This window comes from Pseudorca crassidens, chromosome 7 (genome assembly GCF_039906515.1).
Source record: "Pseudorca crassidens isolate mPseCra1 chromosome 7, mPseCra1.hap1, whole genome shotgun sequence".
Taxonomy (NCBI): domain Eukaryota; kingdom Metazoa; phylum Chordata; class Mammalia; order Artiodactyla; family Delphinidae; genus Pseudorca; species Pseudorca crassidens.
This window is the reverse complement of record NC_090302.1, coordinates 28,131,729-28,159,439: the sequence shown is the minus strand read 5'-3', so window position 1 is coordinate 28,159,439 and position 27,711 is coordinate 28,131,729. Positions and strand designations below refer to the sequence as shown.

General features: G+C 45.4%; 1 protein-coding gene across 7 annotated transcripts in view; it reads right to left on the bottom strand.

Annotated features, from left to right (window-relative positions):
- The window catches only part of ABCA1 (ATP binding cassette subfamily A member 1), a 181,719-nt gene that overhangs the window by 91,906 nt on the left and 62,102 nt on the right, over positions 1–27,711 (bottom strand). For 5 of the 7 annotated variants that reach the window (XM_067743775.1, XM_067743772.1, XM_067743771.1 and 2 more), the window contains 4 exons: positions 22,241–22,403; positions 11,829–11,922; positions 7,805–7,946; positions 6,352–6,470 (listed from right to left, as the gene is read on the bottom strand). In XM_067743775.1, coding sequence (XP_067599876.1) covers positions 6,352–6,470; positions 7,805–7,946; positions 11,829–11,922; positions 22,241–22,306 — 421 coding nt within the window. In that variant the 5' untranslated portion in view covers positions 22,307–22,403. The remainder of the gene's footprint in view (positions 1–6,351; positions 6,471–7,804; positions 7,947–11,828; positions 11,923–22,240; positions 22,404–27,711) is intronic. The other 2 variants (XM_067743777.1, XM_067743778.1) reach the window with 1 other exon arrangement.

Genomic DNA, 27,711 nt, shown 5'->3' with positions numbered 1-27,711 from the left:
GAAAGATCAAAGCAGAATCAAAGGTCCATGCAGTGAGTTCTCAGTATTACCAGTAAACGCAACAGCCAGAAAGTTATGATCCATTTCCCTAAGTAAAGTCCAGCATAACCCTTGGGACTTATTTCATAAAAGTCTTGGTCAGAGCCACATCAAAGAGGTCAAACGAGCCAGATTTGTACCATGAATATATAGAAAATGACAGCCATTCCACTGACACGCAAAAATGTCACAGGGATGGAAAAACTCAAGACCCAAGTCAGGGTGTCAGGATGCAGGCAGTGCTGCCCCAGATCTCTCCTCCAGTCCTTCCCCTTCCAACCCGTGACCTCAGCGATGTGGGATGTCTTCAACCACTACACGTGATACAAACTCGAGAGGGGCCTGGGCCCATGATGCCACCTAGAGATGAAGGAGAGCTGTAGTCTGGATTCCAGGATTTGGGGAAGGAGCAAGGCACTGGGGCAGAGAGGATGTTTGAGCTGAAATGTCCAGCAGAAAGCAGGGTAATGAGCCCCTTAGGTATCGCTAAACAACACGTTTAAGTAGCTCTACAGGAAATAAACAGTAAGAAAGCAAAGGGATACCTCCTTCCCTAGCCCAGTCCTGATCTGAGCAGCACTGGCCCTACTGGGAAGGCCTTAGCTCTGGCCAGCCTGCTGGTCACCCCACTGGAAAATGCCAGATTCCCCAAACAGGATGCAGTGGGCTGGAGTGGTGAGCAAACCTGGAGGCCCGGGTGGAAGAGGAGGCCAAGCAAGTAGGCAGTCCCTCCTGTGTCCCCAAGCCTCTGGCAGGGGCAGATGCAGCTGTGTGAGGCCTGAGGCTGACACAGTTTGGAGAACTCTCTTTAAGAAAAAGAATACTTTTTTTTAACATCCTACTTTGGCAATTTTTTGATTGCTGAGATCCCTACCAGCGCCTTGGAAGGGGGCTATGAAAGTGAAACTTCTTTAGCTTCTCAGTAAATCCACTTCAAGCCTCTGGGTTCATGGCAGCCCTTCCAGTAAAGTTCTGGAAGGTAAACCTTGTAGACGAAAGAAAGCCAAGGCTGTGCTTAAGAACTTTTGTCATTATTAGTAATTGAGACCCCTGGTGACTTGGGTTCACACAGTGGATCAACTTGAAAATGACATGTGCTGGGATTTTATACTTTTCAAGGTGCTTTCATTTGGCCCTCAGAATACACTGTGAAGGAGAAAGGGCAGGTATTATCTCTAACCTTCATTCCACAAAGATTCACTGGTTGCTTACCATGTGCCTGATTGTACTGCTATCGTGCTGATGCTTGTGACAGGGCCACAAGCAAGGCCCAGCCCTGCCCTCCAGGAGCTACAGGCAGGGGACGGCCCACATCGCCAGTCAGTCTCAGGTGATCCCTCGCCCAAGTACCAACCAAGTTTCCAAGACGAAACATGTTCAGGTTGTTTTGCCAAAGTCCCAATTTCGAGGCAAGGAAAGCTGAGGCCCAGAGAGGATGAACAAATTGGCAAAGCCAAAAGGCTGCCAGGAGCAGATGGGGAGGTAAACTCACTCAGATTAATTGCGTGTCAACTATGTGCTGTGACCTCGCTATCAGTCATCTACAAAGTCATCTGATTTAATGCTCAACAACCCGCAGAGCAGCTAATCTCCACTTTTCAGGTAAACTGAGGGTCAGAAAGAATCAAAACATGCCCAAGGTTCACACTTAATGAGGAACAGAGCCTGAACTTGTTCTCCAAAGGAATCTTCTTGTGAGGGGGGAGCAAAGTCAGCAAAGACCTATTTCACCATCTTGGTGACATCACTCTCCCAAAACAAATCTTAATACAAAGCCCCAAACGCTTTCTCTTACAGCAGCATTTTCCAATCTTCCAGCACTTTTCGGTACGTGGGCCTCTCACTGTTGTGGCCTCTCCCGTTGCGGAGCACAGGCTCCAGACGCGCAGGCTCAGCGGCCATGACTCATGGGCCCAGCCGCTCCGCAGCATGTGGGATCTTCCTGGACCGGGGCACGAACCCATGTCCCCTGCCTTGGCAGGCGGACTCTCAACCACTGCGCCACCAGGGAAGCCCTCTTCCAGCATTTACAAACTACTCTCACAAGTTTCACCACATCCACATAAAACGATGCCTTCTTTAAATTAACTTCAAGTAATTTTTTCCTATTTAACAGCCTCCTAAGCAATAATACCCATGAAATTGCAATTTGAGATGGGTTAAAATGAAAAGTTTTCATCTGTGTACTGATCAAAATCATCTCAGATACCACACAAGACTCACTCAGAGAAACACTCCTTCTTGCCAGACTGCATCTCACAGAGGCAGAATCTAGACCTGCCACTTTTTCTGGAGTTTTTGAGAATTTGTGCAACTTTTTGTACACTTCCATTGGACTGTAGTCATGACAGGGACTCAAGAAGAAGCAACGCTCCTCATCTGGACTCCCAAACATTAATTTAACCCCTACTCAACTGGGTGGTTGTCGGTTTAGGAAGAAGATAATAAAATGTCCAAAAAGTTCCAAAAATGTCCAAAAAGTGATGAGAAGACTGAGTGAGGGGCCCCTCTGTAGAGCTTCCTACATGCATTTCTTATGAGGATGCTTTCAAGGATAATTAGACTTGTCTATGATTTAACTCTTAAAACTGGTGGTCTTCCCAGTTGGGAGATTAATAGAACAGCACAAGAGACCTCTGTAGAAAGAGCACTGCACGGGGCAGCAGAGGTTTAGCTGTGTTCAGTTCCCAGAATATCCCTCTGGTGGCTGTGCGAACTTGGGAAAGTCCCTCCCCGCTGCTGGATCAGAGTCTTTTCTAGAACAGAAGTTCCGTATGGACAGAGGCCGTATTTGTTTTGTACACCTCTGTGTCCCAGCACCTAGAACAGTGGTTGGGACATATTACATGTTCAATAAATACTGGCTAAACGTTTGAATCAATGAACCCATTTGTCTATAAATGAACTAACTGGCCTCTAAGGTCTCATCCAATAAGTGGAAATAAAACAATGCCCTAGGCCAGAAAACCATGGGACTAGAAAAGAGTATTTGAGCAGACACTCCCCTATCCACAGATTATCAGTGGATAGGCCAATGGATTTAGCAGGTGAAGCGGAAGGAAAAAACAAGGTGAGTCCTCTAACCAGATCACAGGAGCCCAGTAGCCCAGCACAGATGACAACATGGGTTGGTAGGTCTATAAGAGCCTGAATGGCACTGTCCAAAGGGGCTGTCAGTCTCCAGCCTTGGACTGATCCAAGCCTCCAGCCCTGGTCCCACAGTCACCAATGACTTGGATGAGAACAAAGAGAGCTATTTATCAAATTCCTACATGACAGGCAACAAGCAGCAGCAGCAAATAGAACATATGGCAAAACCAAAATCTAAAACGGTTTGGGTAGGAGAAGATGACACAGGGAATCTAAAAATGTAAACTAGAAAAGAGATAGATATTCTCCCTTTAGGTTCAAGAAGCCAACAGCACAATTCAGAAACGGAGAACAAGTGACTTGCAATACTGAATGTTTAAAAGGCTCTGTGGTTTGGGTTGACTGCGCATGGAATATGAGTCAGCAGTGTGACGTGGATGCCAAGAAGCTCACTGCATTAACAGAAATATGGTGCTCAGAGCAAAGGAGACAAAGCTCTTTCTACTCTGTGTTGGAAGACTGCTGTAATTTCTGATAAACTTCAACAAAGACGCAGACACACTGAAACACAACCTACCAGAGAAGAGGCAGAAACTGGGGGTGGGGGGAGGTGACATTCCAGAAGAGGAATGGAGGCCAATTTAGCCTAGAAAAAACAAAAGATTTCAGGAAGAGAGAGGGGGAAGAAAAAGAGCTGTCTTTTAACACTTCACGAGAAATAGATTAGCCTCTTTCTCTGGGAGATAAGCAGACCAGTGAATAGATTTTGATAATTAGAATACCAGTATTCTAATATTGGGTATCCTGCCAATACCTGAAATGAGCTGCCGTGGGAGAGGCAGGCTCCCTCCTCAGCTAGGTAGAGAAGGTTGATGAGGGCAGGACTCTGAACCAAGGAACCTTTCCATCCACAGAGTGACAGTGCAAGAGAGCTGAGCCCATCATGCTGTAAGTAGGGGTGTCAGGGCAGAGAAACAGAGGTCTCCAAGTCAGGATCTACACCAACATACCCCAGCCTCAGATGCTCTCTGAAATCTAGAGTGCTATTCAAATTCAGCAAAAAGTTACTGATTTCACCTCGGAAGAAGCACCATTTCTGCTGCACTTCCCTCTGGACTGAGGCCTGGCTCAGTGCTGCAAGACAGGCAAAGAAAGGTGGAAGCACTTAAGAAGTAGCTGCAGGGCAGATAAGAGACCATACTGGGTGAATGCAGAGATAAGCCTTGATGGGAGACAATCATACTCAGAGATCTCTCTTCAGAGCTGTGCAGAGAAAGTTGTTTGAATGCAGGTTTGGTTTCTCTTCTCTACCCTGACTCATGTCTCTAGTGGCTCTGCGTCTAAGGAAGCACCCACTGAGATCTGAAACAACACCCGCCCCCATCCATAGTCTGTTTCTCTGGCCGTGCAGTGCAGAGGCAGAAGAGCAAGGCCAGGTTCTCAGAAATGCATCACTGACACACAGGAGTAATATTGGCTCCCATTTATTGAACACCTACTATGTGCCAGAAACTGTGTTAGGGTTTACATTTCACATTGCAGGTTACTTATTATTTACAGCTGAAGAAATTAAGGCTCAGAGAGGTTAAATGGCTTGGCCGAGATGGCACCACTCCAAAATAGTCATAGCTCATGTTCACTAAGTGCCTCCTATGTGCCAGATGTGGTCTTTCAGCAATTAAATGGTTCATCTCCTTTACTCCTCAGAACAATCCTATGAGCTAGGTTCTCCTATTGTCTCCATTTTACAGATGAGAAGAGTGGCCCCAAAGGGGCCTAAAGGACTTATTCACAAAGTCACCAAGCTACAAAGTAATACATCGTAGCACTCTTTTCTCCTCGTCACACTGTCTCTGCAGTGGAAGAAATAACCGTGACTCTGTCTCTGGTCCACCAGGCAGGGGGCCCCCAGCGGATAAGGAAGGACTAATGCTTTGATTGGTGATTGCTACCCCTCTGTGTCCTGTGCTGAGACAGACAGGTGTGCAGGATGGGGGCCTATAGGGCAAGAAAACAGCATCCGGCCTGACTGTGCATCCAGGAGTGGTCCAGCTGGGAGCTCCTCGAAGCTGACCCAGGAGCCCAAGCACAGTCACACCTGTCTCTGATGTGAAATGACACCTCCCCCGCACCACCCCACACTGCTTGGCCTCCCTTTGTTGGTAGATCCCACCCTGCTCACTGCCTCTTTTCCTGCCCAGGGAAAGCACAGTCTGGCTTCCCAAGAGAAAGCTCCAATCCAAGCCTGGTTTAAACTCCAGCACTTTACACCATTTCTTCTTTCGCCAAGAGGATGGCGAGTCCTCTTGGGAGGTCTCTCAGCAAATGCTGGCCCACCCCATTCCTCCCATTCCTCCCAAACACCAAACCGAGGAAAAAAGTACTTTCCTGGAGCAGTGGCAGCAGCTAGCTCCTGACGGCTGCAATTTATCACTCATGCTGTTTAGAACCGCCGGTGCATGGAGACGATAAAAAGCAGACTGACTCTCAGTCAGCTTCGTTACTGCTTTTAAAGTCTCTACAGACCACGCAGGTCATCACGGCCTGCACCCAGGGGTCTGCTCCCACCGCCCCCTGCCCCCCGTGGTAGGCCACGGCCCGGGAGGCTGCTCCGTGGTGACTTCTGCAACCAGTGCCTCAGCCAGCAAGCTGCCTGCTCTCGGCCGCTTCCTAGATGGCATGCAGTAAACTGCCCGGGGCACATCCCGGATCGGAGATAAAGGTGTCACTTTTTAAAGCTCAGAGTTCAAGTACCCACCAGACTAAATCAAATGACCTGGGGGAAGATGAATTGCACTTTCCTTTTAGAAATGAATGCTTAATTTTCACTTCTCCAAATCAAGTTGCAACTTTAACTGCTCTTATATGCATGGAAGTATCCCGTCTATAAATCTTCTTATTCATGGCAACCATATGGCCAACTCCAAAAAAATGAGGTTGGCAGCAACCTGCCGCCCCCCTAACAGTCCTAACGCCGGGCTGGTGCCATTCCTCTCTGGGAGGTTTTCTTCTGTGTCCCCAGAAGAGGCCAGCACACTCACTGAGTCCCTAGTTTCTTCTCAAATACATCCTGCAGAGAGGCCTTACAGCCCAGCCACTGAGGAGGAAAACCCCGTAGGGAAGAGCTAAAAGGAACAAGCGCCAGGCCGCCTGGGCTGCTGTCTCTCCCTGGTGCAGGTTAACTTCCAATTACGAACCAATCCTCAGAAGGCTTTTGCTTACCTGAGCTGGAACGCTCGATCTGGTATAATGTCCTTAGAACTTGGCGTATGTTCTTCATGCTGGTGTCTCTGTGGCTGTACAAAAGAAGTCGCCGAGCATCTGAGAACAGGCGAGACACACTGCAGGCGGTGCAAGAAAAGTAGAAAAGCCCTGGTTAGGCCAGCTGTCTCTCCAGCTTGAACAAAGTACCTGCCAGGAAGACCCAGCCTGGCTGCAGGGTCCTCCGTGGGCCGACCCTGACCCACTCCTGCTGCCCCCTCCTCCAACTTCACTGAGACCCTATGCTCACAGCCACCCAACCAGCAACCCTGCCCCAAATGCTTGTCCTCATGTGTCCATACAACCAAATCTTACCAGCCATCAAGGGCCAGCCCATGTTGCCGCCTCTCCAGGAAGCTCTCTCTCTCTCTCTCACACACACACACATGCACACAGGTCCCCAGGACCAACTTATCCAAAAGACACAGCAGACACAGTGCCTAGGGCCCAGGATACTCTTATGGGTCCACAAAATGTTTAAATTTCTTTTAAAATCAGCAAAAAAAAAATTCAGAAATTCAGAATGAATGCATATGATAATGAATCCAGCCTGGATTATACTCATCTTTATACCAACACAGTTATAAAATAAAATTTTTAATATTGTTGCAAGGAAGAAGGGGTTCATGAAAGCCACAAAGCCTAAGGTCCATGAACATTATAACGTGGCCCTGACTGCCTGGCGGCAGCTTCCTCTAAACTGTCCTGCTACATCTCCTGCAGTTCTTAGTCCTTTCTAACTCATGCCATGGTTCTGTGCCTTCCAAGAATCTTCAACGGCTCATTTGGGAAACACTTACTCAGCCCTAATGTCTGTTGTTGAAGCCAGGAGCCAGGAATACAAAAGTGAAGAAAGCAGTATCCTGGCCCTCAGGGAGCTCACACCCAGGGCTGAGAAAAGCTTGCAGATGAAAGACCGATGCAGTGTGACAGGGCAGCAATGGAGGCAGAGAGGTGATCTGAGAGCAGAGAGGACCAAACTCTCCCAGCCTTGGCTGTGAGCTCCTTGAGGACAGGCCCCTCCCTCTGCACAGCTCTGTATCCCCAGCTCCTGGACCAGCCGTTTCCCACACACAATAAGTGTTTGCTTACTGAGTGTTTGCTCATTAACGGATGAAGCTCATGTGCTATATCTCCCTTCTCTACTTACCAACCAGTTTTTGGAGGAAAAGCCCCCCAACCACAGGACTTTCACCCACATAACGTTACTCCTAAAATGCACCAAAGTGAGGTCACACAGTCTTAAATCCTGGTGGCGGCTTTCTCTGGTCTCATTCTTTGGACTTTATCACCCAAACCGTCACAAAAGAAGCTTCACTCAAACCCAACCATTCAAAATTCCCCGGAGGTTGAGAAGGGAAAGGAAAAGTATTAACTGACAAGTTTGGGAATGAAAATCTGATCCGGTACTTACATGGACTTGTTAAAGTTTCCAACAACCCCGGGAGCCTCACCAGGAGTCGGATAACGGAAACAGGGGTTATTGGCATTACAGATAATCCCCTGAACCCAAGGAAGTGTTCCTGCAGAGGGCATGGCTTTGTTTGGAAAGTGGCCTGTTGAAATAGAGGAGAAGAAAAACAGAAGGAGAAACATTAAATCTTTGAAGGATTTGGGACTTGATAGGAACCTTTATCTCTTTTGGTTCCACCAAACATTGCTCCATCCCAAATCTGTCTGTCCCATTCCCCACATCCCTGAGACCTGCCACCCTGGACTAATCTGACCCTGAGCTGGAAATGTGGCATCAGATAGCGGTTCTTAATCTACTTGCTATAGTCTGTTGAGTGGGATTCATGACAGCAGCCTTGGGGAAGTGACCATATACAGAAGGTGCCTGGAGGGCAGCAAGTACTGGCTCCTCATTCCTTCATCTTCTACCACTCACCTCGCCTTTCAGAGACACAGAGGGGCCCTGGCGAGGACCTAATCCAATTCCTTCACACTTGAAGGAGGAAACCACAGCAAGATAAAGTGGATGATGAACACTCAGGGAGTCAGTGGGCAGGACCGGGGGTAGAACCCACATTCCTGTGATCCCAGTCATGCTCCTTCCCTTCCACCTGTGGCCTCCTTTATCTGCTAGCTTTCCTCAGTCCCCCTGGTTCTGTCCTCTGTGACCTCTGTTCACCTTCTCCACTAGCTCCCAAGCTCCTCAAAGGCACCTAATGAACGTGCTGACTTGGGGTCAGATGCCATCTCTGAAGCTATGCTAGTTGCTGTTGCTGCTTCTCCTCCCATCAGAGCACTGAGCCCCATCCAACAGGCCATCCCCTCTCTGTCCCCTTCCCTTCATTACGGAGGACCGTCTTACAGACAGCAGGACTGCGTCTACAGGGGCTGGTGTGCTGCGTCAAAGGCCATGGGGCTGCTTACGGGGATCAAGATAAATGTGCCCTGGAACCAGGGGCTCTTAACCTGAGACCAAGCACGTGTGGATTCCTGTGACAGAAAGGCTGAGGCTCCACGCTCATCCTATTCTCAGGGTTATCTGTGACCCCAGAAGAGTTAACAACCATTAAGAGCCATGGCTCTGAGTAGTGGAGAGCCGTATAGCTTCTCAGGCTTTAGGGTCAAACCAACTGGGATTCACATCCAGTCTCTGCAACTTGCTAAGCAGTGACTTTGGCCAAGTCACGGACCCCTTAACCCTCAGTTCCCTCATCTATAAAATGGTGGTAACAGTACAATCGATTTCTCAGAGCTGTAGTGAGTTTTTACAAGCAAAGCATGCCGCAAAGTGCCTGGCAGAGATTAAGGCTCAGTGGATGGGCCCGTTAGGGGTACTGAGGCGCTGTGGTGGCCAGCCTACAACAGTACTTCCTTAGCTCTCGCCCAGCCAGGAACACTCCTTCCATCACACAGTCCCCCCCTCCCCCAGGCAGAAACCCAGTTTTATTCAGCTTACTATTTTCATGCAAATGGACTAACAGAGTCTCCCCAGAAGTTCACCCACAGCCAGGACTTGCTACACTTTGCATTTCAATATTGGGGTCCTTCTATCTTTTTATTCTATCCACATTCCAACCAGAGAGGCAACATCCAAAGCAAGGATGAACCAAGATCTGGACCCTGTGGCCACCCTCTGCAGGGACTCTGGCCTGTTGAACGTTTACTCTGTAATCCCCTTATCTCCCTGTTAATAGTTCAAGGAAAACCAAACAAGGTCCCTTGCCTAAGTCAGCTGCTCCTCATTCAGGGGAGATTTATGTAAACCAACCAAATACTCAAAGGACCAAGGGATTCTCCCCTTTAACCTCCAGGAAATACTGGCACCAAAGGCAGGGTGATGTTGGTCCAGCACACCAACAACGTGCTTCAGTCTAAACCTTGGTGAGTGAAGCAAAGACCCTTCCTCATGTGTCGTGTCCCACCTGATTTGCAAATAAAAGCAGGGTAAGGACTTGGCATTGGTGCACAGGATGACAATCAAGTAGCTTAATGGAGTCTCATGACCCAGGGAAGTGATTAGGACCTTGATGGGTCTGGGTCAAACTGGGAAAGATTTATGGGGAAGAATTATATACCAATCCTTTGTTCCTAGAGACAAGACACCTCTGTAAGCCTCACCTTAACTCTCTGCCCTTCCAGCTAGGTCCCTAGAAGGTGGTGAGAACAGGAAGTAAGGTTGCAGTAAGTACATAGATAGTCTTATCTATCTTCCATAGGCATAGGAATTTCACAACATTTCTGAGAATTGATGGTCTGGATTCAGAGAGATTTGGGTCAAAATTCAACAACTTGCACAAGATCACAACCTCAGCAAGTGGCAGAGCCAGGATCGAAACAAACCCGTCTGTCTGATACCAAGGCCTGCACTATTTCCCTTACACTGTCTCGTCTGCTTGTGATAATTCCTGAGAAAGAATAGCTTATCAGATGAAAAAGCTGAGTTTTCCCTAAAATGTATACTTCAGTGGGGCTTAGGGTAATGCTTATACAAAATCCAACACACACTTGTTCATCGATCTTTGAGGTTCCAAACAAGAAAGCAGTGTTACCTTCCAGGCCCACAAACTGAGTGTGTATTATTTCATTGTAAGCTCTTTTTCTTTTTGGTGAAATCAGAAAATCACATCTGGTAGAATGTTTTGAGGTTTCGCGGGGTTTTTTAAAACTTGAATATGTATAATGTGTACTAGCAAATTAGCAGGTAAATAACTGTCACTACGTGCCCTGAGAGACACGGAACCAGACCGAGAACACCTTTCAAAGGTGACCCCGGCCCTACCTCTTCCCTGAAGAACTGTATCCTACGCACCTATAGGGCTGGTGGGATGTGGGTAGAGCTGGTTAATGACAGGAAAAGTCACTGGAGCCGTGGAAAAGAGGTCCCAGCCAAACTTCCCCCACAAATGCTGATCTTTTAGACCGGGACATTTTTGCAGTATTAATCCATCCAGCAAGCCCAGCCAGGAGAGAAAGACCGTGACTGTGGGATAACACAACAACCATATGGGGTAGGTCTTATTATTCCCTTTTTATAGAGATGAGGAAACCCAGGTACAGAGAAGCCAAGCCATTTGCCCCAAGGTGACATACCTGTGTTGAAGCTGGGATTCAAACCTAGGTAACCTGACACCTAGAGCTTGTGTTCTCAGCCACTACTGTATTCTCTATGCTCACTGAAAAGGCCGTCATCCAAACACATGATTGGGAGTCAGATGACCTGAGCTTTATTTCATCACTGTCACTTGATACATATGTGACCTCGGGCAATTCCCTGCACTTCTCTGAGCCCCAATTTACTTATCAAGAAATTAAAGCAAATGATAGCAATTATGAAGTCCATTATACAAGGTTGTTATAAGAATCAAATGAAATAATATTAGTCAATCTGAGATGGTCTACACAAATGCTACTTAAAATTGTAATGTTCCATGATTTGCAACTGTGTGATAAAGACATAATGCATATGAAAAAGCCCGGCAGGTACCAGATGATAGTGGTATTAAGGTATTGCCTTAGGGGGCTTTTTTTTTTATTATTTATTTTTGGCTGTGTTGGGTCTTCGTTTCTGTGCGAGGGCTTTCTCTAGTTGCGGCGAGCGGGGGCCACTCCACTCTTCATCATGGTGCGTGGGCCTCTCACTATCGCGGCCTCTCTTGTTGCGGAGCACAGGCTCCAGACGCGCAGGCGGGCTTTTTTAATTACCCCTTTCTGAGCTATCAGTAAGGTTATTTTACTTTCATGATTGAAAATGCATGAAACAGATGTTGGCTATTATTATAATTACTATTATCACCATCTACTAGGACTGAAAATGGTTTCCTGAGCTCATGCCTTATCAAACAATCGGAAGCCTAGCTTTTCTGTTCCAAGCCATTTGCACTGTTTCCTAAAGATAGCATCTTGGGAGAGGTCACATTTAGCCCATGCCCATTGCCTGGATTCCACTTGCCAGCAGTAAGTCTCAGGTGGGATGCTCATATACTCACATTCATGTTGTTCATAGGGTGGGTAGCTCAGCCGCACGGAGATCAGGATCAGGAAGATAAACAGAGGCCAGGCCACTTCCAGCAACAGCTGACACTGAGTGGGAAATAAAACAGAGCACTGTGAATTAAACAAACAAAACAACATGGAAGCCTAATGCTATTGAGCTTTGGGAAATCCACAAAAAAAGTTAATTAAACAATTGATCAGAGCTTCCCTGGTGGCACAGTGGTTAAGAACCCACCTGCCAATGCAGGGGGCATGGGTTCGAGCCCTGGTCCGGGAAGATCCCACATGCCGCAGAGCAACTAAGCCCATGCACCACAACTACTGAGCCTGTGCTCTAGAGCCCATGAGCCACAACTACTGAAGCCCACAACTACTGAAGCCCGTGCACCTGGAGCCCGTGCTCCACAACAAGAGAAGCCACCGCAATGAGAAGCCCGTGCACCGCAACGAACAGCAGCCCCCGCTCGCCACAACTGGAGAAAGCCCGCGCCCAGCAACAAAGACCCAACGCAGCCATAAAAATAAATAAACAAATAAATAAACAATTGATCAACTTCTCCAGCCTCTCTTACCACTCTCTAAGCTTTGATAATACTGAATTGTTTGCAGTTCTCACCTTATAACTTACTATTCCATACCTCTGTGTTTTCCCTACGAAAGGGAAGATGCTTCCCACCCTGCTTCATCTGGCTCACTTCCACTCATCCTTCAAGATTCCACCAGGCACAATTTCCTTTACTAAAATCTCAGGCTGAGCTGGAAGCCCTTCGGCTGTGCTCCCAGAGTAACCCATGCATCCTCCTCCCATAACAGTTTCCCTGAGCCCCTGAAATCATGTTTTTATCACTGGCTTCCTCACTACAATATGAGTACCCTGAAGGCGAGCACTGGATCAAGTCATCTTTGCATCTCCAGCCTTAGCATAGTGTCAGGTACGTTATGACCATTTGTGAAAAGAAGAGGGCCAGGGCAACCTGCTGTGCTAAATACACAGCACCTTGGCTCTAAAGGAACACACAGAGTTGCCCCCTGCAGGGCTGAGAATAGGGCTCCAAAGGACAATGGAAATTCACATGCAGTTCCATAGTGACCTGTGTGCCCCCAGGACTGGAAAGATCTGGGAAGAGTGCAAAGTCCTTCCCCATCCATCAAGATCTGGTCACCACCTTCTCCAGTGGGTTAGAAGATCATTAAACATATGTAACTGTGATCCACCAGTTAAAGCAATGGGGTTTCTCTAAAGGAAAAACCTGCCTCAGTGAGTTATCAGGGGATAAATAAGCACAGGAACAGGATGGAAATCATGAGACATAATCTAACTGAACCTGTGGTGTTTGGACAACTAGTTCCACGGCCTGAAGCCTCACCTCTTTCATTCCTTTCAGTTCTGGACTCAGATGTTCTAATTAGGATGAAGACCAAAGAGCCCAGAATAGTCACGGGCCCTTGTGGTTGAGAGTAACTACAACTGTTGGCTTCAGAGCCAAGAGAACACTGATATGAAATCCCTCCTTTTATTTAAACAGAATTTTTTTTGATCCCCAAGTCCATATATTTTTATTGTGGAAATTTTGAAATTAAAAATATATATACAGAAAAGTAGAAAAAAATAAACATAAATCACCATTAATCCTACTTCCTGGAGATAATCCCTAGTAAATTAAGCTAACAATGGTTCTCCATTAATATTTTTTGTCTTTTTTTCCTATTCATACATAAATAATAAATTTTTCTCTACAAAATTGAGATTATACAGCATATATAATTTTGTATTTTGCTTTTTCATTGAACATCATACTGGGAGTGTTTTCCATGACAAAATACTCTCTTAAAATATGGATTTTAATGGCCACTTGATACTCCACGCTGTGAATAGATCATAATTAATTTAACCTTTCTGCTTCAGATTGGTTTTAGCTTTTGTTTATTATTTGTCGTTGGATTTCTGGTTTTTTACATTCCAAAGAACTTTGATATGGTTCCACATTAAACTCTTTTTTAAATCTTCTTTTTAGAAGGAAATACATGGATGGGGACAGTGGATGTCCTTGGATGATAAGAACATGGGTGATTTTTTTAAACATCTTTCTGTGTTTTCTAAATTTTCCATAATGAGCATGTATTACTTCTCTAGTAGAACAAACAAACAAACAAAAAACCACTGTTACCACATAACTATGAAGAACAGTTTGCTCTAGATAGCACACCAGGAAAAAAAAAGACAAATGGGTCCTTTGGAAGAAAGCATGCTGTCAATGGGGTCTCCGAGACCAAAGATGGGGCTGGTCTTGCTAAATATTTCTGTAAATAATCCCAAAGAGGCAACACACAGTGAAATCTCCAAGCTTTCAAATGACATTCAGCCTCCTCTACCAGCTGAGCTGCAAGTCCCTCCTTGGGCTCCCCAAGTATCCTGAGCCTCTACCAGCACTGGGCATAGCAGGGGCTCCTCCTCCAGTGTCCCTTTCTTCTCACTGAGCCTGCCGCACGATAAGGGCTTTAAGAATGTGTGTTGAGTGAGAGAATGAACTGAAGTTTACAAAATAATAAAGATGGAAATGTAAGTCAGTTGAGCCCTTTGGGAAAGCAACTTGGCCATATGTATTCAAAAGATATGTTTATTCCCCTTGACCAAACAATATTCCTAGAAATTCATCCCACAGAACTAAGTTTAAAATATCAAAAAGCTATATACACTGTTACTCATTCACTCAAACACTATAATTGCAAAATATTGGAAACAACTTAATTGCACAGCAATAGAGAAATGATTAAATATGTCACATCTACTCAACAATACATTATGCAGTCACTACAGCAAGGTTTATGAAACACAGACACTATTAACCATATAATATTAAGTGAAAAAAGTGGAACACAAAATTGTATGCATTCCAAGCTTACAGCTAAATAAAATCACTCACAAATATTAACAGACGGGAGTAAAACTTCCAAAAAACAGTTTAACTGTGAATAAATTCAGAAAAGAATAATGAAGTAAAAAAAAAAAACCCAACAAAACCAAAATTAAATGAAGAGTATGAGTAAGGTAGCCATCAACCTTGAAGCTCTGAAGCTACTATGTATACTTTTGCGATAAACAGTAGCTACCATTTACTTTTTTAGAGTCAAGTGTGTAGCAGGCACATTATATACGGATTATTTCATTTAAGCCTGCAAACAACCCTGAGATGTAGGAACCATTATTGTCTGTATTTTATATGCGGCAAGGCTAAAGCTCAAGGAAGGGTAAGTCACAGAGAAAGTCAGTGGCAGGGTTGAGATTAGCAGCTAGTTTTGTCCAACTCATGTGGCGCAGGTAGGAAATGACCCCACTAGGTGGCACAGTCAAAAAATACCAACAGGTTCCACAGAGGTAAAATGAGCTCATGGCCCAAAAGCTTACGATAGTTACAGCCAATCCTGAGCACCTACTGTGTACCAGGGATTTATATAACTCATCTCTAATATTTTCACAAGAACTTTGTGAGGTAGCTGGTATCGTTAGATAGTGAAGAAAGTAAGATTGGGGCAGGTCATGAGCCATACATAGCCTGGTAAAAGAGTGCGCCAGCATTTGAACCCAGATCTACTGACCCCGACGTGCTTTTGCACCCATCATCCTGCCTCTCACAGAGCCATGTTTGAGATATATACCTTACAAGATGGCCACTTAAGAGGAGTCTGGCACTCACCAGCCCTCCTGGGCACTGGTCTGACCCAATGAATCAAAGTTTATGTTCCTGGACATCTCTGTAGCCCTACATCTAGGATCCAATAGGGGAGCAGATGCTCAAAATACGCTGATTGATTGAAAAAAAAAAATGAATGGATCTTTCCCATGGCACTGATAGCAAAGAGTACGAAGAAAATCTTGCAACTCATTTTTAGCAACTGAAGCCAGTGGGTGTAAGCAGATTAGGGAAAGAGGTAAGGAAAAGACTGACAACCATAATGACAGCTAACACTTAAATAGGTCTTACCATGTATCAGTGTTCTAAGTGCTTAACATAGATGAACTCATTTAATCTTCAAATAACCCCATTAGCACTATTATAATACCCAGTTCACAGATGAGGGAACTGAGGCTGAAAGAGTAAATAAATTGCCCAAAGATACAAGCCTGGTAAACGGCAGAGCCAGAATTCAAAGCCAGTCCAATTCAAGGGTGTGTTCTTAGCCACTATGCACCCAGTCTCCTTACCCCCTGCCCCATTACCAGAGTATCTAGATCTTGATCTTTATAAGCCATGCTGAGCTGAGATACTAACATGTATGAATGAATGAAGAGACCGTCTCCAAGAGCCAGCACTCAAACCAGAGAGCTCGTGACACACAATTCTCTCCGTGCACTTTTACTCTGAACCTCTAAAATTATTTCTGTCATTGAACATAGAATTTGCCTTCCAAACTCAGGGGGCTGTTCTAGGTACTTCTTTTTCTAATAGCCTCCCTCTAGAAACCCAATTTGACTTCTGCCAGGAATGCCATTCTGGCTCCACTCATTGTCAAAATCAGATTTCTCCCCCATCTCTAAGCTTAGCATTTTTCCTTCAGAATAGGCCCTCATAAATATTTGGGTTGGCCAAAAAGTTCGTTTGGGTCTTCCATACCAGATGGAAAACCCAAACGAACTTTTTGGCCAACCCAATAGCTTGGAAATAAGACTGATGCTTTACTGCTACACACTCCTATAGAAAACTAGAAAACTCTTCTAAATCTTAGTCTGATGCTACCTACCCACTTCCCTCCACACCTGCCCCCACCACGAGGCAGAGGAGATGGAGAGGAACACCGTGTTCAAAAGATGCTTCTTACCAAAGTTAGAAACTCAGAAGCCTTCTTTTAGGTTGTGTATTAAAACAAAAATTCTGATGTTTCAGTAAATTGCTACACTGAGCTGCTCTGGGGACTTTCCACCTCGTTATTCCTCAGCAACAACATGGGGATAATGCGAGCGAGTGTTTCTAGAGCAGGGTTTCTCTCAACAGCACTATTGACATTTGGGGCCAAATAAGCGTTGTAAGGAGCCCTCCTGTGAATGGAAGAATGTTTCCCCCATCCCTGGCCTCCGCCCGCCAGAACCAACAGTACCAACCACCCCTGGCCCAGGACTGTAACTGCCAAACAATATCTCTAGACATTACCCAATGTCCTTGGGACATTAAAATAGTGCTAGGCTACTTTTAGAACTTGATAAGGTAATACGATTCAATGGGGAAAAGAAACAGATAAAAATATGAGAGACTATTCTGAGAGGTTAAAAAAGTAAAATGGGAGACAATGAATTTTCCCAGTTAACAGGATGTTCATCAAAGCAATAGCACACTCCAGGCTCTATCAGCATCACGATGAAAAATACTTATCGATATATACCTCAATTAAGTCTGGAAAAATTAAAGTGAAATCTTAAAGATCAAATCAGAGAAATGCTGGAGGGAAAAAGAAATCTGAAAACCACACCTGCCCTCCCAGAACTGTAAAGCCTCATGTGGTGATGGTGGATTTTTAAATTGGTTTGATCCTTCGGAAGGACATCTGATCGTATATGTCAAGGGCCATTTCCTTGGACCTAGGAATCGTACTTCTGAGATTTTGGCCTAAGGAAATAATCTAAAAATAAGAAAAGGCTATATGTATAAAGTCTTTATAGTAGTTTATGTATAACAGCAAACACGGGAAACATCTGAATGTTGGCAATAGGGTGTGAACTTACAAAATAAAAACTGCATTGATGGATTACTGTAACGCTACCAGGAATGTCAGTGGCATTATCCCATGGCAGATTTGGGCCCAAAAGATCCAACCCCTCCTCTTACTAATTTACTAACTTATAACACTTTCTTCACCTGTGCAACAGAAATTGTAATGCATACCTCTCAGAATTGCTGTGAAAATCAAGAAGATAACGGATACAAAAGTACTTTCAAAAGTACAAAACACAGCCTACACATCAAGAATCATTATTATAAATATGTAAATTATTTGGAAACATGGCAACATATATGCCAAATGATGTTAAATGAAAGAGGAAAACAGCACAAAATGGTATGTATGTATGTATGTATGTATGTACGTAAGTAATGATTATAATTGTCTCCTTGGGCTATCGTCCTTCAAGTCCCCTCAGTGCCAAGGACCACACCATCTGACCCTCGTCATCATGACCTATCTACCTCAGGGACTCCTTCTGCACATAAAATAAAATTCAGCTGCCCTTGCTCAGCTCCATGGCTGCATGATCTGCCCCTGCTGACTCCCAACTCACCCCCAGCCAGTCTTCCTTCAGTGCCACTGGCTTTCCTGTTCTTTGACTCCAGGACGTGCGTTAGGCCCATGGCCACCCTCTGTCTCTCTGCCTGGAATCCAGTGGCCTGACGGCTGAGCTCCCGATTTTCCCCTGGCTAACTGCTGCTCGAACTTCAAGGCTCTCAGCTTAAATGTCATGACCTTCTATTCTAAATTAACTCCCTATCCTCAGCCTGGTAGTACCTAACATAGTAGGACAGTTTGGTTTTTTTCCTTCATAGCACGTATCACAGTTTGTTATGAGATTTCTACTTATGTGATAATGTGCTTCATATCTGCTTCCCTCACTGAACTGTAAGCTCTATGAGGGCAGGGATCCTGCCTGTATACCCAGCACACTATCTTACGTGCAGTAGATGTTCAATAAATATCTATCCAAAGGAAACAATAAATGGCTATTTGTTCTAACTTTCCTCATTCCAAAGAAGTGGAAACTAAAACTCAGGAAAAATGAGTTTCCCTGAGCCATTGAGACATATAGTGGCCAAGCTGGAATTAGAATTGAATTAGAATTAGATAATAATTAGAATTCTTATCTGGATTTGAACCAGCAATGCCAGGCCAGGACTAAGGACAGGAAAGAAATGTATCAGGTGAAATTGGAAGCCGGGAGGAGGTGCAGAAAGTTTGTGTCTATGCTATAAAATTCTCTAGTGGCTCTTAAATGAGGAGTCTTAATTTTTATTTATTTGATAGCTTATTCCTTGTCATTAAACAATCCCCAAATATTGATACTCTTAATATTGATATATGCAGAAATTAGAATTATCTGTTTTCCCAGACACACAGCTAAACAGATCTAAATGAGAAAATTAATGGCAAAGGCAAAAAGGAGAGGCATATGGCCGTAATCTGTCCCATCTGTTCCATGGGGACCTTGGCCTCTGGCTCGGCCTAAAACCAGATGAGGACCCGGAGAACTCTGAAGCCCCTCGCCCTTCCTGTCCCAAGCCCTGTTTGTGCTCAGTGACTGCCACCCACACAAGTTAACCGTTACTCTGGACCCAAACTGAGCTTTGCACCCAACTTATGCAACTCAATTTCAATGTATTCTTTGCTCAACAGGAACAGCTGAAATCTACCCCTGGCTGATGGTCCCCATAAGTCTGCATAATGAGAGCACAAGAGAGAGGTCCCCAGGATTCATTAGCAAACAAGGACACAGAGTGAAAGGGCAAACGGCCGCCTTTCAGGAAGGTTGCTCAGGGTTTATTGTTCAGCACCCAGCTTTCACATCTTTCTTCCCATCTCCCTGCACACAAGGCCCCTATAGCAGGGGAGCCTCTTTGAGACCTGTAAACTAATGGCCCATTTAATGCATTTACCCCTGTTCAGCAAATACTTATTAAGCATATCCCCGGTGCCAGGCTCTGGGGCCAAGTGTGTACACCCAGGATCTCAGAAGGAGGAAATCAAGCAATGGTTTTCCATACACTGTGGGCAAGAACTATTTGGAGCTGCTAACTTCTTCCCCTGCCTACTGGGCAGAGCTCGTTCTGACTATGTGAGCTAACAAAGTGTTACCAAAACCCTAAACAGGTTCCACTGTCTATAAAACAATGTATCTAGAGATCCAAGCCAGGTGGATTGGGAAGTAGCTACAGCCAGCACTTGAGATCCATGGGCATTAAATCTTTCATGCAGATAAGGCAAAGCCTGCTAAAAAAAAGGGCCTGTGCCTGTAGGGCCACCAGGAAATTGGTTCTGGTGCTACTTCCATGACCCACCCACTATGGACCCCTGTCCCCTACCCCAAACCCCAATCCCATCAGCTGTACAAGAAGCAGGTCAGATCTTTCCAGCTGTGACAACCTAAGCATGTGCAACCTGAAATAAACCACCCTTTGTTTCTGGTTTGGTGAAATAGATTTCCTGTCGAAATCAGGAAGGGAGGACAAGCTAACAGGCAGTAGGTGTAACACCTAGAAAAGCCCTTTTGTGTCAGGATACTGTCTCCTTCTTACTCTTTCAAGAAGAACTCTGTCGCAAGGCCAAAAATTGCCTTTGACTAAGCCCGCCTATCTCTACTTGTAATGCTTTTTAAACTGATAAGCAATATTGAGCAAGAAGCAGCAAGACTAGTAGAGACTGGCCCCGCCTGGATGGCCCAATCCCAAATCCTGTTCCAGGACACTGTGCTCCTGATTCTTGGTTGACCTTGAGGAAATCCCTTCCCTGCTTTGTGCCTCAGTGTTCTTATCTGTAAAATGACAGGTTTGGGTTGGACTGTCCTTGAGACCTTGCATCACTAAGATGATATAGTTCTTTCCCCTACTCACCGGCTAATGGACACAGCACAGCAGAGACAGTTGCCCATCACATGGGCTGCTGCCACCATGAGGAGAAGAGGCAGGGGACCTGGACCACACAGTAGCTAAGAAATGAGATTAGGAGGTGAACGTATAGGTCTTTGGAACACCAGGACCTGGGCAGAGCCATATGAGGCAGAGGCAAAGGCAAGAAAGAGGTTAGAAACTTCAAGACTGAAGATAGAAAAACCAATAATACCACTGAAGAGCAATCTGACATAGTGGTTTAGAGAACCGACTCTAGAGTCACACATATACACACATGTCCATGAGGGATTATATATGAGTTCTATGTCAGGATTTTAAAATTTTGTGTTTTCATTTCAATGGTCATCTAAGCAAATGTGAATAAACATATCTGGATTTTTCTGAATGCCTACTTTATAACAAAGTTCTGGCACAAGATTTCAAGCCTAAGTTTATATTTGTGTTTGTGACTGTGTTAGCACCAATATAATTGTAGCAGACCGATAAGAAAGGCACAGATGCAAACGCAACTTGTGAATGATGAGATTGGACCAAATGAAAGCCAAATGATATCAAATGAAGGTCACTGGAAAAAATGATTGGAAAAGTGAATCATTACCACTTAGTAATATAGACTGTCCAAACTCAAACGAATAAGCATTCACTACCATAGTCACATTGTTACCTATAATATGGCTTCAGCTAAACAGTGTCAGCTGCCTTACTACATTAACAGTACTGGCTTTGCAATTTTGTTTGCATTTAATTTTTAAGTTTGTATGGGTCATATGGCCTGTAAGAATAAGGGGTTTATATCTAGTTTCACATACGTTCATATTTAAGTAACATTATAATAAAAAAATAAATTTAGTGAACGAAGGAGGACCTTGACATTTTTGTTCTTTTAAAGAAGGGCCGGCCAAGCATTAGTCTAGTTTCAGAAACACTGAATTAAGTTATATCCAAGATCCCTCATAGCTCTTTGAGTTTAAGAAAGATGAGCATTTCGGCTGCAGATATGTTAAGCTTCGTGAGGACAGCCAAATGGGGATGTAGGTTTAGAATTCAGGAAAAAAGGCAGGGCAGGAAACAGACATTTAGAAGCCTACTACAGAGAGATGCGGCTAAACCCAGGAGACTGGACGGGATCTCTAGGAGTGTTCAGAGAGGGAGAAGCCAAGAGCTGATGTCGGAGCTTCAGAGAGATCACCGGGCCTTATAGCCTTTATCTTCTCACGGAAAAACACCATTCACCTGAGAGTTAAAGATGGCCTTCTCGGGATTACTGAAAGGATCACTGTCCCACCCAGAAGTGAATGGCTTAGAACCCTCCACAGACATAAAACAAATCTCAGTTTTATATTCCTCCAGGCTTGCAGTCAAAGCTGACAGGAAAGAGTCCACACTGACACTAACAGATCCAGCCTCTGATCTCTAAGAGCTGGGCCACGAACTCACTTCATTTCCACTGCCCAGAAACCATAAGATGCTCTTGGAGAGCCAGGTGGCCCCCAGGGCTGCAGCAAAAGTTAAGAGGAAGATGGCAAAGGGGCAATTCTGTGCCAGATTCCGGAGGTCAGAACTCAGGCCTGGGTGCTAGCACAAACCAAAGCTATCATTCCTGCCTGGCTGCCAATCTGCCCCCTATGATAAGCGACGGGGCTCGATCAGGACCCTACACACAGTCCCGTGTCCACCGGGGCCAGATTCATTCAATCACTTTGAGAAAACCAAGAAGACTCCCTTTCCCCCCTCCTCCCCTCCCAACTCAAAATCAGGAAGAAAAGCATGGGAGGACCCCCAGAGAAACCCAGGCTTACTGTTTGTCTTCTTCTGAAAGTGAGGTTCTTCCACAGCAGCAACCTCAGCTGAGGCCAACAAGCCATGTTACCTCAGCCGACACCACAGAGCCTGCGTAAGGCTCGGGAGCCCGTGGAGGAAGTGGCCGGAGCTCACAGTGGGGACGCTGTGGCTGGTCATTAACTGAAAGATAAAGCAAGAGAGGAGAGCGCCGTCAGTTTTTGCTGCAAAGCTATACGCCAGTGAGGGCTGTTGCACCAGCCCTCTCACCTGAGCCCTCAAACCCAGCTCTGCCTCATGACTACTTCTGCATAAGGCATGAGTCCCCAACGTCTAGCCTTGGGGTCTCTGGTAAACAGGGATTCTGCAGGCTTTCTGGCAGTAGCCTGGAAGTGAGCCATTATTATCCCAATCAATTGAGCTCCACGGGTGTCATCATTTGGGAATGAAAAATGCACTTATGAAGGCAGACCTACGTGAGCAACCTTAGGTGGCCAAAACCCTGAGATTGCAAAGGGCATATTGGAATCCCAGAGACCTGCCTCCCTTCTCTAAGAAAATGCCTCCCCTCTCAGAAAATGTCAGCAGCATTTATAAATTTTGCCTTGAAGCTGGAGTGACTTATGCTATTCCCTGAAATTTGCTGCAAACTACGTTTTCATCTAGTTCCAAAGTTGAGTTCTTCTGGCGATAAATGGCACCATCGATAAAGCAGTTTCCTAATCTGGAAAAAGTCACAGCGTGTCTTAGATGTGATGATGTCTTAGATGGTGTGCGTAAACACCAAGGAAAGGCCACGGACACCTGGCTCCCAGGTGATGAGGACCACGCCAGTGCTGTGTGTGTGTGGAAAGAAAACAATATCTCATTGAGAAAAACAAGGCAGCCAAGGCAGATGGAGAGCATCACCTGTGAAACTGACAAGCTCCCATTTTCCGGACATATGCACACTTCTGGCCATGCTACACCTGCACCTGCACACAGGACCCGCCTACTCCTTGTCAGGTGTCACAGGTGCCTCCTTGGAGGACTGTTTTGCCATCCTGGGGTGGGGGGGTTCTCATAAACAGGGGATACAACCTTCTGTGTGTCCCTGCTGCCCCCTCAACAATGGTATTCATTTAATACTGGAATAATCCCAGGTAGTCATACTAAAATTAAAGTTGGGGAAAGGGTGAAAAATGAAAACTGGAAGAAGGGAGGGATGCACAGGTCAAAGCTAGGCCCTGATGCCACTTCACAGTCATGAACGCTTAGCAGAAATCAGAAACCGGCTTTACCTCTAAAATGGCTCATTTAATCATTGTGGCCTCTGGTGGAGTAGAGGTGGGATATTAGGCCTGAGGAACAAACAGCAAAAACAGCTAAGAATGTAGTGACCACTTGTGCATACAAAACCAAGTATTGCACTAAACGTCTGTGGGTCCAAACAGACCTCAATGCAAAGGGTGATCTATAGCAGGATTTTACCGTCTTGGTCCCCACCCCACAAGGACCTGGATTAAAAACTTCTACAAAAGAAGAGGGAATGGAAGGAGTCTGCAGTGTCTGAGAAGAAGGACTGACTCTACTATTATGTATTTTAATTCATTCATTGACAAGCCAACGAATCAGGGATTCCTCTGAAATAGTCAAGTCTTAGGACCTACTTCTTTTTTCTTTTTATTTATTGATGTATTTATTTATTCGGTTGCACTGGGTCTTAGTTGCAGCAGGTGGGCTCCTTAGTTGTGGCTCTTGGGCTCTTTAGTTTTGGCACGTGGGCTCCTTAGTTGCAGCAGGCGGGCTCCTTCATTGCGGCTTGGAGGCTCCCTAGTCGCAACTCACCGGCTCCCTAGTTGTGGCATGTGAACTCTTAGTTGTGGCATGCCTGTGGGATCTAGTTCCCTGACCAGGGATTAAACCTGGGCCCCCTGCATTGGGAGCGCGGAGTCTTAACCACTGCGCCATCGGAGAAGTTCCCCTATTTCTTTTCTTTATCGTTTGCTCAGCAAAACTCTAAATGGACACAGATGCCACCCCCCCGAAAAAAATTCTCACTCCAAAAAGAAGAGTTAAATCAGCACTGTGTCCATCCACAATTTGTTGTTTAAAGATGGCAACTGGCCTCCAAGCACTGAGAGCCAGAATTCGATTGTGAGCTGCGTGCTTGCAATCCCAAATTATTTTGAAAGTGGCCTAGGACAGGGCTTGCATTCCAGAAACACAGAAATAAATAATTAGCTAGATTTTTCTCATGCAAAAGCTGCTCTCCAGGAATCACTTAGTTAATTTAGAAGCTACAAGAATCTTTTCAGATCCCCAAGGTAACAATGAGGAGGTCGAAACACAAGTTTGTAATTAAAAAAAGGAAATTAACTTAGCAGAAAGAGAGCCTAGACAGGAATTATGTCCAGCTTCCCAACTATGTGCCCTTGGCCAAATCTTTACGCTCTCTGAGCATCAATTTCCTCATTATAGAATGGGGGTGACAACACCTACCTTGCATGCTATTCAATGGATTCAATGAGACAATATAAGTAAGTCCCCAACAAAGTACATGGCACACTGTAAGTGCCAAAGAAATGAGTTCCCTTCTCCCCACTTTTCTTTCTCTGGTCTATCAGTACCCTCTAACAGAGAAATGGTGATATCCTGTCTAAACAATCTTTTCTACTCCATTATTTCTAGCAAGTCCAATGTGGGTTTCCGGCAAAGTAGGAAGGATGAAATCAGAATGGCCTAGTGTTAGAGACCCCCAGGCCCAAACCAGGACACAGGATCCCCTCAATCTGAGTGGAGAATCTCAGAGGAAAAGAAGACACGCCTCTATAGAATGTTCACGAGAAGAGAACGGCCAGGAGGAGGTTTTTTGGAGAATATTTTCCTAAAGCAGAGTTTCTGGGTCTCCAGACGTGGATTCCGGCCTCAGAGACCCTCCAGGAGATACGCAGAGAAGTCAGCGAGAAGTAGCCTGGAGCAGCAGTAGAAGGTCCTGCTCTGGCTTCGCTGGATACCAACAGGCAGGCTTCTCGCCCCACTTCCCCTGCCCACCTTGACACAGCCCTCGGCCTCCCGCATAATCCCCTCCTCCCACCTCAGGACATGGTGACCACTGCTGGGAGCGATTTTGCCCAAAGAGGAGGGTTTGGCAATGCCCGAACCCCTCTGCTCAGGTAACTGAAGCCCAAGGGACATTTCTACATCAGTTTTCCAAGGAAGCAAACAAACAAACCAAAACCAAAAAGAAGGCCGTACTATGTACTAGATTTCTCAATGTTTCAAAGCTAGTAGCACGCTCGCTTCTGCCCTTATGCACATTTCCAGTTACTGGCTGGAAAGGGTCCTACTTCACAATCACGGCCCGTCAATAGGGCACCCTCTTCTGGCTCCTGCGTGACCAAAACAGCCACTTCCCTGGGTTCCCTGCCTCCGGTCTTGCCCCCTCCATCCGTTTATCACAGAGCAACCAAAGTTATTCCACTAAACCCAAGTTCCAGGTATGCCACTCGCCCACTTAAAACCTCTGCCAGCACCCCACCGCCCTGAGGATAAAGTCCAGTCCTCACCTTGGTTTAGCTGGTCTCCCCGATGACTCCAGCCTCCTCTCTCACCACTCCCCACCTCCTAAACCAGGTCCCGCAAAACTACCCACGGCTCCAAATGGACGGCCCTCTCTCCTACCACGGGGACTCCTGTGCACTCCCGGTCCTGAAGTTGCTGCTCCCAGCACTGTCAGCCTGGCCAACTCCTCCTCAACTTTAGGATCCTGTCCTGACGACACTCAGTTAGGAGCCCCTCCTAGGTGCACCCAGGGCAGCCTCTGTTTTCGCTTGCATCGTTTCTGCCACTTTCTGAGTCCACAGGACCTCTTTCTTCATAGCAGTTTTCCCCAGCATGCAAGACAGTATCAGGCATAGAGTAAGTCCTCAGGGAATATTTGCTCAATTAATTAGCTACAGATGGGCATGAGAAATAGGGATTCAGGATGGAAGGGTGGTGGCATTCCTGGGCCCGTGATAACCAGTTTTTCAAGCCTGATTAACTGATTCAGGCAAATTGTCCCCAGAGAGGGGGCTCTATGTTCACCACACACTTGTGACGGCCACAAGGACTGCTGAGCTTCCCAGGTGACTCCTGGGACATCTGGGAAAGTGTAATTCAATCTAGCTAGGCTTCCCACTAACAGGTTTAGCTAAGGCCCTCCCAAGGCCAGAGGAACCATGAAATCTGCTTTCTCCCCACCTTCATGCCAAGTCCGAGGCGCTCCCTCTCTAGGTCTTTGCATCAGTCACCCAGGTGGATCACACTTTGCCAAAATTCAACATAGTTCCATACTCTAACCTTTTTTGTACAGCACGGCCTTGAGGAAGCCACTGTTCAAATCTTTGGCCAATTTAAAAAAAAAATTTTCACTTCAAGTGCCACTGATATTCTAAAATTATTAATACCTAAGAATAAAATTATTAATACTCACAGCCTGCTGAACCATGACCTTCTCAAATAAGCAAAGATCATTAGTTGTAGAGAAATGCAAACTAAAACCACAATGAGATACCACTGCATACCCACTAGAACTACTGCAATTTTTAAAATTGAAAAGTGTTAGTATGTGGAGCAACGGGCACTCGCATACATTGCTTGTGGAAAAGAAAAATGGAACAGGCCCTTCGTAAAATACTCTGGTAGTTTCTTGTAAAGTCATGCACAGACTTATAGCCCAGCCATCCCATCCCAGGTATTTACCCAAAAGAAATGAGAGCATACGTTCACACAAAGACCTGTATGGGAACATCCATAGAAGTCTTATATAGAATAGCCAAAACTGGAAACAATGCAAATGTCCATCAATTAGTGAATAAATTAAAATGGAGTACTACTCAGCAATAAAAAAGGACTACACCACTAATACATGCAACAGCATGGGTGAATCTCAAAAGCCTTATGCTAAGAGAAAAGAGCCAGACACAATAGACTACATACCGTATGAGTCTATGTGTATGACTTTCTGGAAAGGTGAAACAATGGGGACAGAAATCCTATCAGTGGTTGCCAGGAGGTGGGGGAGAGGACAGACCTCAAAGAAAATTGAGTGATGGAAATATTATACACCATGACTGTGGTAGTGGTTATACATATACTATATACATTTATCAAAACTCATCTAACTGTACATGCAAAAAGGCGAAATTTAACTGTATGTAAATTATGTCAATAATTTGATCTCCCTCCCCCCAAAAAACTTGTGTTCTATGACAATAATAACATAGTCCACAAGTCAAATCATGCCTTGCAAGACCTAAGTACTGCAGAGTGTAAAGCTTGACTATTGTGTGATTCCCTAGGAAGGTAAATAGTGAATAAAATCTTCACCCCCTGTTCATTCCACAAACAACTGCAGCCTTAACTCTGCAAGGCTGCCATTAGCCACAGCAAATATTTACTGAATGCCTATATGTGCAGGTGCTGTTCCAGACATTGGAGATTCAGCAGTGAACAAAAGTGGCAAAGT